Genomic DNA, 13,414 nt, shown 5'->3' with positions numbered 1-13,414 from the left:
TTAGTCTTCTACTTCATTATCTTCTTAGATTTGGCATAGCCCTGAATGACTCATTACACAAATTGTTGCCAGAATTATAGATCAGGATTGGGCAAGATTGAAAGGATTCCTTTTGTTCTAAAGCAGACAGACCCCAAACTTATTTTGTGGAGTGTATAGCTTTAATACCATATGCTGAACTAGCTGCTTCTTTGCTTATTCTGAATACAACCATAGGAGGGATTATTGTCTATAAAGCCCCAAAGCAATTTGAACCTAGCTACCTTAGAGATGGTGTCCTGACCTTGTGCTGTTGTAATACTGAAAACCAACTAAAAAACAATAATGATGAGCTCCATAAATCAACCAGCAAGCATTGATTAAACATATACTAAACTATAATTCCCATTATCTCTCTAATCTTCAGTCTTCCCTATCTTCCTAATCTTCCCTTCTTTCCCTAAAGCCCTCATAGACCTCTAGGAGGAGACCCTACTGCCTCTAAACCCACCAAATACTTACCCCTCACCCTTAAAACTTTTAGATGGTCTTATCGTTATCACTATCATTCTATACCTCTTCTCCCCTTTTCTACTAAACTCTCTCAGAAAGCCACCTGCACTGGGGGCCTCCACTTCTATTGTCTTACTTCTAAATCCTCTGCATTCTGGCTTCTGGGATTTTCATTCAACTGAAATTGCCCTTCTGATGATTGCCTGATTGCCAAATCAAATAGCCTTTACTCAAACGCATTCTTCAAGAACTCTCTTCAGCCTTTGACACTTTTACTTTCTCCTCAAGTACCTCTCCTCTTTAGATCTTTTTTAGATTTAGAAAATATGACTGTTTTCTCCTGATTCCTCTCATATAAATGTATATATACACACATATATATGCATATACACACATATATGATATGTGTATATATACATATATATGATATATGTGTGCGTGTATATATATAATTTTTTGATGTGTTAAAGAATGGGAATCTGAGGGGGTACACATAAATTGGGGGAAGGATTAACAAGACATGGTATATAAATGTGATAGAACACTATTGTGCTGAATTCTTATCAATGTAATGATCAACCAAGGATTCCAAAATAGTAATGAGTAAATGTGCTACCCCTCCTGATAGAGAGGTGAAGGATTCCAAATTCAGAATGAGATAATTTTTTCGTGGACATTTGTTTATAATGGGTTTTGTTTTTCTTGTGTTCTCTTTTGGGGGTTGAAGGTCTAGTGGGAAGATGAGAAAGTAGAGTTTGGCTAATAGAAATAAAATATTTTTAAAAACCACATAGTTACTGGATAAAGCACCGGCCCTGGATTCAGGAGGACCTGAGTTCAAATCTGGACTCAGACACAATTACTAGCTATGTGACCCTGGGCAAGTCACTTAACCCTCATTGTCCTCCAAAAAAAACCCCCCAAAACCATAGTTACCAAGGATCTCTTAATTTTCAGATCAAATGACCTTTTTTCAATTTGCACCTTTCTTGACCTCTCTGAAACCTTTGATGCTGGCTATCACTCTCTTCTCCTTGATGCCCTCATCTTTCAAGGTTTCCGTGACACTGTTCTCTCCTGATTCTCCTTGTACCTTTCTGACTATTCCTCAGTATTCCTTGCTCAATTTTCATCTAGGTCATGCCCACTGAAAGGAGTGTCTTCCAGCACCCTGTCCCCTTGTCTTTTCCCCCTGCACTATTTCACTTAATGATCTTGTCAGCTCCCATGAATTCAGTTACCTCTATATCAATGATTCTAATACTTACTTACCCCCAGTCTTCACCTCTCTACTGACCAACAGTCTTGCATCTCAAATTACCTATTAGACATCTCAAACTGCATGTCTGGGAGACATCTTAAACTCAACATATCCAAAACTCAACTAATTCTCTTTCCCCCCAAACCCTCCCCTCTTCCTAACTTTCCTATTATTGTTGAGGACACTAACATCCTATCAGTCCCCCAGGCTCACAACCTACATGTCATTCCCTATTCCTCAATGTCTTTTACCCTCCCACAGCCAATCTGTGGTCAAGGGTTATTGATTTAACCTTTGTATCTCTCTATTACACTTCCTATCCTCTGACACTGCCACCACCCTGATGCAGGCATTCATCACCTCACTTCTGGGCTATTGCAGTAAGTAACCTTCTGGTTGATCTCTTTGCCTCTAGTCTCTCCCTGTTCTAGTCCATCCTCTATTCAACTGTCAAATTGATCTTCCTAAACCACAGATCTGAACACATCATCCCCTGCCCTCAGTCAATATACTAAAATAATAACAATAATATTCCACTCCCTGATAACTCCAAAATTAAATTTGAAATTCTGTTTAACAATGTAGGACCTTCATAAGCTGGACCCCTCCTACCTTTCTAGGCTTACTCATTACTTTTATCTCTTTTCCCCCATACTCTGTGATAGAGTGACACTAGCTTCCTTGCTGTTCCTCAGACAAAACACTCCATTTCCTGACTAGGAATTTTTATTTTTCATCCTCCATGCCTGGAATTCTCTCCCTCCTCATTTCTGCTTTTTAGCTTCCCTAACTTCCTTCAAGTCCCAGCTAAAACCCCACCATATTTTATAAGAAGCCTTTCCTGACCCCCTGTAGCATTAATTGTTACTGTCTTCCCTCTTATGTTAACTCCAATTTATGCTGTAGAGATCTTGTTTGTAGACAGTTGTTTATATCTTCTCTCCTCTATGCACAGCTTGAGAGTTAGTACTTCCTTTTACATTTCTATCTTTCCCTAGTGCTTAGTATAGTGACTAAAACTATGTAATCTTGACCATAGCTCCTCAGTTCTTTAATTCTTTCTGGCTGCTTGCAATATTGTTTTTTTCTTTTACCTGGAAGTTCTAGATGTTAGCCATGATGTTCCTGAGAATTTTCATTTTCAAGTTTCTTTCAGGAGGTGACCAACAGACTCTTGCCCTATGATTTTAATAGATCCTCTTAGTTTTCTTTGATAGTGTCTTGAAATATGATGTCCAGACCCTTTTTTCCCCTTTTGGATCATGGATTTTCAGTGCTTCTTAAAATATCACTCTTTGATCTGTTTTCGAGGCAAGTTGGGTTTTTTTTTTATTTAAAAAAATGTTATTTGAACATTTCTTGTTTTCTCATAGAGTCATTAACTTCTGTTTGATCCACTTTCTTTCTTTCTTTTTTTTTTTTACCATCACAATGATTTTAAAAGTTCTTTAAAAGTTCTTATTTTAGACAGATTCTTGAAATGGTGGTTCATAGCCATCAACCCTTTCTACTTTTGTACCCATTTCACCTCCTGAAGGTTTTCCAGAACCACCACCTTCACCATGTAGTTCCATTTGCTTTCCCAATTCAAATTTGGCCTTCTTGAGCATCTTGACTTTTCAAACAAATACATCATGGAGAGGGTATGTGGATGGGTAAGAATTTTCTATGTCTTTTCCAATGCTGTCTGGAATTAGACTATTGACAACTTCTTTCAAGTCATTTGTCTACACCTCCTGGGTCATGATTTCCACCATTTTCTTATGAATTGGATGGACCTGTTGGTGCTGAACATAAGAAGTCTTATGGATCTGGTTTTTGCACTTTTTGGTAAGGTCCATTCTATGGAAATTAGTCAAACAATTTTTACCCTGAACATCTTCAGTAATTAACTTGAATTTTTCAAAAAGCAATGTCATAATTCTGCAGATCAGTCAGGCTCACTTCAAAAACTCAACCCTTGAGACCATCAGAGGCATTTTTTTTGTTCCCTGAGTCTTTGTAACCAGTGTCTTGCCAATATTGTGAGTGTTGAACATAGTTGATGCTTTTACCAATCCTTCTTTGAAAATGGATCAACCACTCTTTGGGGGGTGGGGTGGGGGCAATGAAGGTTAAGTGACTTGCCCAGGGTCACACAGCTAGTAAGTGTCAAGTGTCTGAGGCTGGATTTGAACTCAGGTCCTCCTGAATCCAGGGTTGGTGCATTATCCACTGTGCCACCTAGCTGTCTGGTATTATATATTTCTGTTAGTTGTCCATATATTTTGGATAGCAAGCCATTATTGGAGAAACTTGATACAAAAATGGTTTTCCTATTAAACTGCTTCCCTACTCATCCTAGATGCATTAATTTTGTGCAAAAGCTTTTCAATTGCATATAATCAAAATGATCAGTTTTATCTTCTGTAATTGCTTCTGTTCTTTGTTTGGTTAAGAATTCATCTACCTATAGTTCTAAAAGGTATGCAATCTGCTTCTATAATTATTTTATGGTATTATCTTTAAGATTCAGGTTGCAAATCCATTTTTAGTTTATTGTAGAGAATAGTATAAAATGTTTGTCTGAGCCTAATTTTTGTAAGACTGCTCTCCAGTTTTCCTAGTGGCAGGTCTTTCCCAAGTGATTTATGTTTTCATGTTTATCAAACACTGGGTTCTTGAGTTCTATTATTTCTGATTTTCCCTTGTTTTGTCTGTTCCATTGATCTATTTTTTCAGTTCACTTACCTTTTGGTTGATGTCCCAGACTCACATCTCTTCCCACTTCAATCTACCCTCTATTTAGTTGCCAAAATGATTTTCCTAAAGTGTGCATCTGACTGTGTCATCTTGCTACTAAATAAATTCCACTGGATCCTTCTTACCTACAAAATCAAATATACTATAATATAACACAGTAGAAGAAGGGACTGTACTCTATCAGCAAAGCAGAATTATAGTAGCTCAAAAGAAATGTGAGATGTGCAAATGTAGAGACATCTCCACTCCAAATGTTCATATGGATTATTTGTGCCTGCCCTGTGGTAGAGCCTTCTGAGCTTCTATTAGACTGATCAACCAGAGTTGGACACACTGCAGCTTGACCCCAATGTAATAATGTCATTTTGGAATGAAGGACAACAACCAACCAATCCTGCTATACTGTTTCTTGATGTTCCTTATACATCTACCGCAGAGTACCGTTTTTTCTAGTAGTCCCCCAAGCCTGGAATGCTCCCCCTCTTCACATTTGCTTCCTAATTTCCTTAAAGATCCAACTCAAATCCTATCTTCTTCAGGAAGCCTTTCCTTAAGCCTCTAAGATTCCTTTCCAGTTACTTAGATTACTTTCCAAAACTTATATACACACACACACACATATTTAGTTGTATGTTGTCTCTCCCATTGGAATGTGATCTCCCAATGGTCAGAAAACATATTTTTATCTTTCTTTGTATCTCCAGAGCATAGTACAGTGCCTAACCATTAATAAATGCTTCTTAGGGGCAGCTAGGTGGCGCAATGGATAAAGCACTGGCCCTGGGATTCAGGAGGACCTGAGTTCAAATGCAACCTCAGACACTTGAAACTTACTAGCTGTGTGACCCTGGAAAATCACTTAACCCTCATTGCCCTGCAAAAAAAAAAAATGCTTCTTGATGGGTTGAATGAATAAATGACCCATATGACAAGGACTCTACTAGATGATGGAGACTAAAAGACAAAAGCTCAATAGTCCCTGCTCTCAAGGAGCTTACATTCTGTGAAACAAGATAACATGTAGAGATGATATTCCACAAATTCTATGAGAAAAAGGAAGATGGGTCTTTTCCATGGAAGTTATAATTTTGTGGAATCATCTACCCATTCTGATTTAATAGAAACCTGGTCTACTCAACTGCAAACAGTGTATCAAAACATAACTTTTGAAATATTTTATTGGATTATGCAGCTATATGTTTTGTGCATTCTTATTTAATAGTATATTTGTGCCCTGATTTATTAAATCTGAAAAGTAAATTAATAATAATCAAAGTCTACAATTCACGTAGCACTCTATGGCACAGTCATGAGGGTGATTTCTTTTTGGCAGTACAGAATCTACTGGAAAATTTCAATTCAGGGATACTTCTACAATATCTTCTTCACTTGGGGAACCATGTTTCAAGATCATGCTGTTACTTTTCTTATGAAGAGATTTATTTGGTAGCATTATTTCCTGGTTGTCATTTAACAGTTGATATAGAGATGGAAGAGTTGAGGCTGGAACTTCATAAAAATACAAAATATATACTGTAATAAAGGCCTTTTCCAATTTTTTGTTTCAATTGCCTCATTATAATCTTGTTCAAACTAAGCAAATACTTAACTACACAAGAGTAGCCATTCATTTCCTTTAAGACTTAATGTGAGGGCAGCTAGGTGGTGCAATGGATAAAGCACCAGCCCTGAATTCAGGAAGACCTGAGTTCAAATCTGGCCTCAGACATTTGACACTTACTAGCTGTGTGACCTTGGGCAAGTCACTTAACCCTCATTGCCCCTCAAAAAAAAAAAAGACTTAATGTGTTGGATGCTAAAGAATATTACAAGAGGTATAAGTCATTTATGAACTTGAAGGAGTGTCTAATCATTTTCTTTCCTCAGGTCTCATTTGTTGATGAAATTAATCATCATGTTGGAGGGGTCAGGAAAGAATTTTTCCATTATGTATTTAAGGAGATGACCTGCCCAGAATATGGAATGTTTATGTATCCTGAAACATCTTCCCTAATGTGGTTTCCTACCTGTGTAAGTCTTAATTTCTTAATTTCTGCAATTTCATTAGAGAAAGCATTAATCCATAATTCATTTTATTTAACATTAATTCACACTAATATCTAGCTGTTCTGACTTGCAAGACAGTTCAATTGCTACACATTAGTTTTCATATATATTTATATATGTATATGTATGTATGTGTGGATGTGGATGTATATGTATGTGTGTGTGTTTGTATGAAGAGAGAGAGAGAGAGAATACAAACTAAACATGTCTCCTCTGGTTTGATTGCTGCAAAAATTGAGGGAGATTGGTCAGAGCTGAGAATTTTCTCCCTTTCTACTTTTTTCTTCTACTCTTCCCCAAACAAATAGTAGCAAGCAACTTTCCTGACCCATAGTTTCTTTCTAAACACAGTCCTACCTTGTGGGCACAATGACCCATAGAGCTGGCCTGACATAAATCACATGTTCCTCAGACTGTGCAACCAAATCTTTTCTCTTTGTCCTTGGGGCTGTCCTAATAGGAGAATTAAAATACATACATACATACATATGTTTTCTTTTGTACCCAGTATGTATAGTTAAATCTTCATTTGCCCCCTTTCCTAAAGGAACAGGACTTCATCACAGTTTTGCTTTCCAAAAGAAACCATAGGATCACAGAATCGGAGAAGGGCCCAACCCGCACATGAAAGGAATTCCCACTATAATATATGTGACATAGTTGTCTAACCTTTGCTTAAAGACTTCTAAGAAGAGAGAACCTACTAACCGTGAAGGCAGTCCATTCCACTTTTGGACAGCTCCAAAAGTTTTGTTTGACTTCAAGCTTAAATCTGCCTCTTTGGTATTTCCATCTTAGACCAAATGGAGCCAGTTTAGTCATTCTTCCATAACACATCCTTTCATATATTTGAAGATAGCTATCATATTCTACCCTTCTCCTCCATCCAACATGTGCAGTTTCTTGAGCTGATCTTCCCAAAACATGAACTTGAGGTCCTTCACTATTCTGATTGACCTCCTCCAGACATTCTCCAACTCGATAAAGTCTTTCTTAACTTGTAGCACTCAGAACTGGCCATAATACTTTACCCAAGGTCTGAAAAGGGTAGAGTATAGGGGAATTATCACCTTCCTATTCTCAAAAGCTCTATCTGTCTCAATGCAGCCCAAGATTGAATTAGTCTATTTTTTCATGTCTACTCTAAATTTGAACCCCCCAAAATCAATGTTTATTATAAACATTTTAGTTGGAACATATTTTAGAATAATTTTAATTTTGTAAACAAAATGGACAATTAATTACTCAGTGCCATCAACATGATTCCTGGAACTAGAAACATTTGACCATGTTTGAAAATATTTTTTGTTTGAATATAACCACAAACAATCACTTTGTCTCAAACCCATTTTTGTTGTAATTTGTAATTTTATCTTTTATTGTAGCTTGTAAGTTGATCTTAAACAATCTTACCTAAACCAAATATGTATAATAATATTTTCAAAAGTTAGTGTAATATCAATTTTAAATATTCACAATTCCCCCCTTTCCTTTCTCTTTCAGCCTAAATTTAAAAAGAAAAAGTATTTTCTCTTTGGAATACTGTGCGGCCTCTCCATAACCCATAGCAATGTTGCTAATATTCCTTTTCCACTAGCTCTCTTTAAGAAACTTTTGGATCAAAAACCCTCACTGGAAGATTTACAAGAGCTGAGTCCTGAATTTGGCAAGTAAGTAAGTTTATTTGTGTATGCCAGTGTAACATTCCCTCTGGACCTATTTCTCCAATTTTTACTGGCAGTGGCAAATTGGGTTCCCAGAGGGGTGGCTACTACTATTTTCAAGGTTCTGTAGGTGTCTATCCTTCTGACACTATTAGCTCATGTGCCCCTATTAGTGTGTTACCCTTTGACAATCAGCTAGTAGAGTAAATTCAGTTATTTAGCAAAAATATTTGCTCAAATGACATAGTAAAAACAGAAGTTACAAAGCATTTTCCCCCAAACAAGGACACATTTCCCCACAAATATACACATTTGAAGAACAATAGTAATAAGGCATATGTACAGGGAATACTATTTGCTGAGGTAATTCACAACTCTGGAACTGTCTGACTTTGTTATCTTTTTTTTTTTTTTGGTGAGGTGAAAGGGTGGGGGATGGGGTCATCTTGGAGTTCCCTGGGGAATGGCATCAATGAGAGATGAAACTTCTGTACTAGATGATGTCTGAAGTCAATAAATAGTCAGTAAACATGTATTAAGCCCCTACTATTTGCCAGGCATTGTGTTAAGCACTGGGGATAGAAATACAAAAAAAGAAAATCAACCCTGCCTTTAAGGAATCTAATTTAAGGAAGTAAAGCAACACATAAAAGGGAACTGAAAAGTGAGGGGTGGGGGGATACCAGTGGAAGTTTGCAATGTATCTGATGCAGGAACACAGTGAATTCAGAGAAGTCCCAAAGAAGTACAGCTGGGTAAGAAGTGAAATTTCTGAGATGAGTTTCCTCCTTAAATGGAAATTTTGGAGTTAATGATCCCACAGTCCAATTAGAAGAGCAGGGGTAGGGATGATGAGGTAGAGTATGAAGGCAGATGGGATCCTGCAGGATGATGAAGTTTGCCCATTAACAAGCATGGTGGAGAAGTAAAGTAGTGCAGCCAGATGAGACAAGAGGAGTCCCTTCCAGGTCTAGATTTATGATCTGAAGTCCCTTCTAGTTCTAGATCTGTGATCCTCTGACACCCATACTTAGGATTTGGGAGATAGATGAAATCAAGCAAAGAAGATGGAAAAGGAGTAACCGGTAGGAGAATTAGAAAGAAGAGGATCATAGCAGCCAAGGGAAAGTAAAGCAACAGAGAAGTCAGGGAAGATGAGGACTGATCAAAAGTCATCAAAAGAGAACTGGCAACCATTGAGAAAGCCATTTCAATATAGTAAAGAGCTTAGAACCCTGGTGCAAGAAGCTGAAGCTGAAATAGGAATTAGGAGGTTTTAGAATCATAAGGGACTCAAAGGTAACCTAGCCCAACCTTTTCAGTTTTTATAGATGAGCTAACTGAGGACCAGAGAGGTTAAATAACTTGTCCACAGGGCAGCTAGGTGGCACAGTGGATAGAGTACCTGAGTTCAAATCCAGCCTCAGACACTTGACACTTACTAGCTGTGTGACCCTGGGCAAGTCACTTAACCCCAATTGCCTCACTAAAAAAATAAAAAATAAAATAACTTCTCCACAGTCAGATAATAACAGACCTGGGTTGAGAACCAAGGTTTTGTGAGTCATACAACAGATAGACTAATGTTCTGCCCACTACCCCATACTGGTATTATTTACTTCACATAGACATTCTTGTTTTTTAAACTTTAAAAATTATTTTTCTTTCAGAAACCTGAAGTTACTTCTGGATGAAAATGCCAATAACATAGAAGAAATATTTTACATGCATTTTTCTGTGAGTATTACTGAAAAAAACAGGGGAGAGCTAGGTGGTGCAGTAGATAAAGCACCAGACCTGGATTCAGAAGGACCTGAGTTCAAATGTGGCCTCAAATACTTGACACTTACTAACTGTGTGATCCTGGGCAAGTCACTTAACCCTCATTGCCCCTCAAAAAAAAAAAGAAGAAAGAAGAACAATATGTAGATGGACTTTTAACTAATGTCTGCATGTCACAATGACTTAAAGAGTGTGCCTTCCTAAAAAAAAAAAAAAAAAAGAGGGGCAGCTAGGTGGTGCAGTAGATAGAGCACTGGCCCTGGAGTCAGGAGGACCTGAGTTCAAATTTGGCCTCAGACACTTAAAACTTACTAACTGTGTGACCCTGGGCAAGTCACTTAACAGCAATCGCCTCACTAAAAAAAAAAAAAAAAAAAAGCGTGCCTTACTGAAATGCTGCCTTCTACGATGTCAGTTATGTCAGTTTTTCTTACTCATTTGATAGGAGGTACATCTCCATAATATAAAATGAAGCACAAATAAGGAATTTTCCAGTTTGTCTGTTTAATGTAAAGAACTCAACTTGACAATTCAGGTTTTAAAAATATATTTTGCAGTCAGCATTATCTAAGAAGGACTGAATTGGAAATTTTTTATGTTTATATTTATTTTAAATAAAGGGGTTCAGTTAGCTTTCAATTATGGGATATTCTCTGAGAAAATTTCCTATGCATAAAGGGTGGGAGATGGTTATGGATATGTTATCTTGAGGAAATGGCACAGATTTGGGAGTCTGAAGACCCAAGTGGAAATCACACAATCCCAGAGGGCTTCCTGAAAAAGAAGAAGTATTATATAGCAGGGAAAACCTTGACTATGGAGTCAGAGGTAGTGAGCTGTAATCTTGCTAGCTGTAATCTTGCCTTATTAGTTGTATGTAAGTTTCCCCATCTGTAAAATGAGTGGATTAAATGAGTTAACCTCTAAGATGCCTGCTAGTTCTAAATCTATGATTTTATGACGAAATGATCTCTCAAGTCTCTTCCTAGTCTCAATTTAATATCTTACTCTACAGCTTGCTATGTGGGTGGCTCTGAGCAAATCCCTTACTCTCTCTGAAGCTATTTCCTTATTTGTAAAATAAATGGATTAGATTAAGTGATTTCTAAATTCCTATGAGTTCCTTAACTACTTCCTATTGTCACCTGAATGTGTTTTTGGTTTTAGATATACTGGGATGAAAAAGATATAGACCTAATTCCAAATGGAAGTTCCATTTTGGTGAACAAAGCCAACAAGTAGGTACAATAGAAATACATCCCTGTTTTTAAGATTTTTCAATCTGTCATTAGAGACTTAATAAATTTCTTGTTTCAGAAAGGTGAGCCAAGTCATTATTATTATTATTATAGACTATAAGAAAAAGTAGATTTGTTGGAATCTGTATGTAATAATACAAAGTCATTAGAACACACCCACTCAAAATTAATCAATCCTCAATATTTGCAAGTCCCATATTTGTGAATTTGCCTATTCAGCAAAATATATTTATAACCCCAAAATCATACTCCTAGTACTTTCATAGCCATCATGGACGTAGGCAGAGCATCAAAAACATTGTCACCTAAAGTGCTGGTTCCCCACTAAGGTTGAACAAGGCAATGCTCTGCTTTCTTTCTTAAACTCCCTTACTATAAACAAGTATCCTTTTCTCCTTCTATTTGGTGCCACGTTTTTCACATCTTTTTTTTTTTTTTTTGCTTTTTGTTGGTGATTTTGCTGTTTAAACTGGTGACCAAACATAAATGCTAAAGTGCTGTCTAATGTTCTTACAAGAAGGCTGTCATGTCCCTTATGGAGAAAATATGTGTGTCAGAAAATGCATTTGTTCAGGCCCAAGTTTTAGTGCTATTGGCCACGAGTTCAATGTTACTGAATCACACAATACAGTATACCCGGAAAAAGGGAGATTGGCTAGTCTTTATGTGACTAAATAAATTTTGTTACCAGAGGCTCATAGCAACTTAACCTTGCGTTTCCTCTAGGAGCAATGGCTCAGTATTCACTCATTCAGTGTCTGTGGTGCCTTTATAGAACATAACTACCACAAATGATGAGAATTGATTGTATTTAGATATTCAATTCATATTAATTCTAATCTATAATTACTTTCCTAGTCCAGGATTATAATTTCACATTGGCCATTTTCCACTGTGGAGCACAAATACTCTCTTCTACTATCCTTTTCATCATCAAATCACCAGTACCCACTACCATTGCCTCTGGAAAGGGCATACTAATGCACTGCTCTATTGTTCCATTGACTAGCTTTGTGACTTCCCAGAAGGTAATTCCCTTCTCTGCCTACCACTTCCTTACAGATATAATTGCCCCAATTAGAAAGTAAGTTCCTTAAGGACAAAGATTTTAACACAATGCTTAGCACTTAGTAAGTGCTTCATGGATGCTTTTCATTCATTCATTCATCGTTTAAGGATCAAATTAGATAACAACTTTGCCCCAACTCCAGGTTTTTACTTATTAAACATTTAACTAAAGAAATATCTTTCCCCATAAGCTCATAAGCAAAATAGAGATATGTGTGTATGTATGGAGAAAGAGAGAGAGAGAGAGAAAGAGAGTGAGTTCAGTCATGTTGCAATTGTGTCTGACTCTTCATGACCCTTTTTAGGGTTTTCTTGGCAAAGATACTGGAGTGGTTTCCCATTTTCTTCCCCAGCTCATTTTACAGAGGAGGAAACTGAGGCAAACAGGGTGAAGTGAGTTGTCCAGGATCACACAGCTAGTAAATGTCTGAGGCCAGATTGGAACTCAGGGAGATGAGTCTTCCTGATTCCAGTCCTGGCACTCTATCCACTATACTATCTAGCTGCCCATGTATATATAAATAATATATACACATACATTGGGTATATGTACATATATACACAAAATGCATATACACACAAAATGCATATACACACAGTATATGTGTGTATATGTACATATACATATATACACAATATACATGTTGTATATGTATATGTATATGTTCATATACAGAGAGATAGAGTTGGGAGAAAAGAGAGAGAGTAGGGGAATCTCTTTCTCTCATACAAAGACACACACAAAGACACACGAATACACTAGTTTTCTACATTTTAAAAGACATAAATAATTACCTAAAATGTATCATCTGTGAGAAGGTTCACTACCAATGTCATCCCTAACTATCACTGTTATTTCTTTCTGACTTCTCCACTCAACACAGACCCATTATTCCCTTAATAAAGTTTCTTCCCCAAGATAAGAGTTAAAATAATTCTCTCAGGAAAGAATTTTGCTTAGTTAATTTTCTCTGTCCTTATCCGATCTCTCTTTGGTCACGATAAGACAGTTAAACTACCAATCTATCAGGATCCTATTCCCTCTTAAGATACAGTGACAATAGGGCAGCTGGGTGGCG

At 37.0% G+C, this 13,414-nt stretch overlaps 1 protein-coding gene and 1 pseudogene across 1 annotated transcript in view; one reads left to right on the top strand and one right to left on the bottom strand.

The window, feature by feature from the left end:
- Positions 1–13,414, top strand: part of LOC122731282 (probable E3 ubiquitin-protein ligase HERC6) — a 66,721-nt gene that overhangs the window by 41,878 nt on the left and 11,429 nt on the right. Inside the window, exons 17-20 of the mRNA XM_043971291.1 lie at positions 6,383–6,526; positions 8,066–8,232; positions 9,897–9,963; positions 11,176–11,246. Of these exons, the coding sequence (XP_043827226.1) occupies positions 6,383–6,526; positions 8,066–8,232; positions 9,897–9,963; positions 11,176–11,246 (449 nt within the window). The remainder of the gene's footprint in view (positions 1–6,382; positions 6,527–8,065; positions 8,233–9,896; positions 9,964–11,175; positions 11,247–13,414) is intronic.
- On the bottom strand, positions 3,217–3,830 carry LOC122731283 (annotated as a pseudogene).

Source organism: Dromiciops gliroides, chromosome 6 (genome assembly GCF_019393635.1).
Source record: "Dromiciops gliroides isolate mDroGli1 chromosome 6, mDroGli1.pri, whole genome shotgun sequence".
NCBI lineage: Eukaryota > Metazoa > Chordata > Mammalia > Microbiotheria > Microbiotheriidae > Dromiciops > Dromiciops gliroides.
The sequence above is the reverse complement of the archived record's forward strand: the minus strand, read 5'-3'. Positions and strand labels throughout refer to the sequence as shown.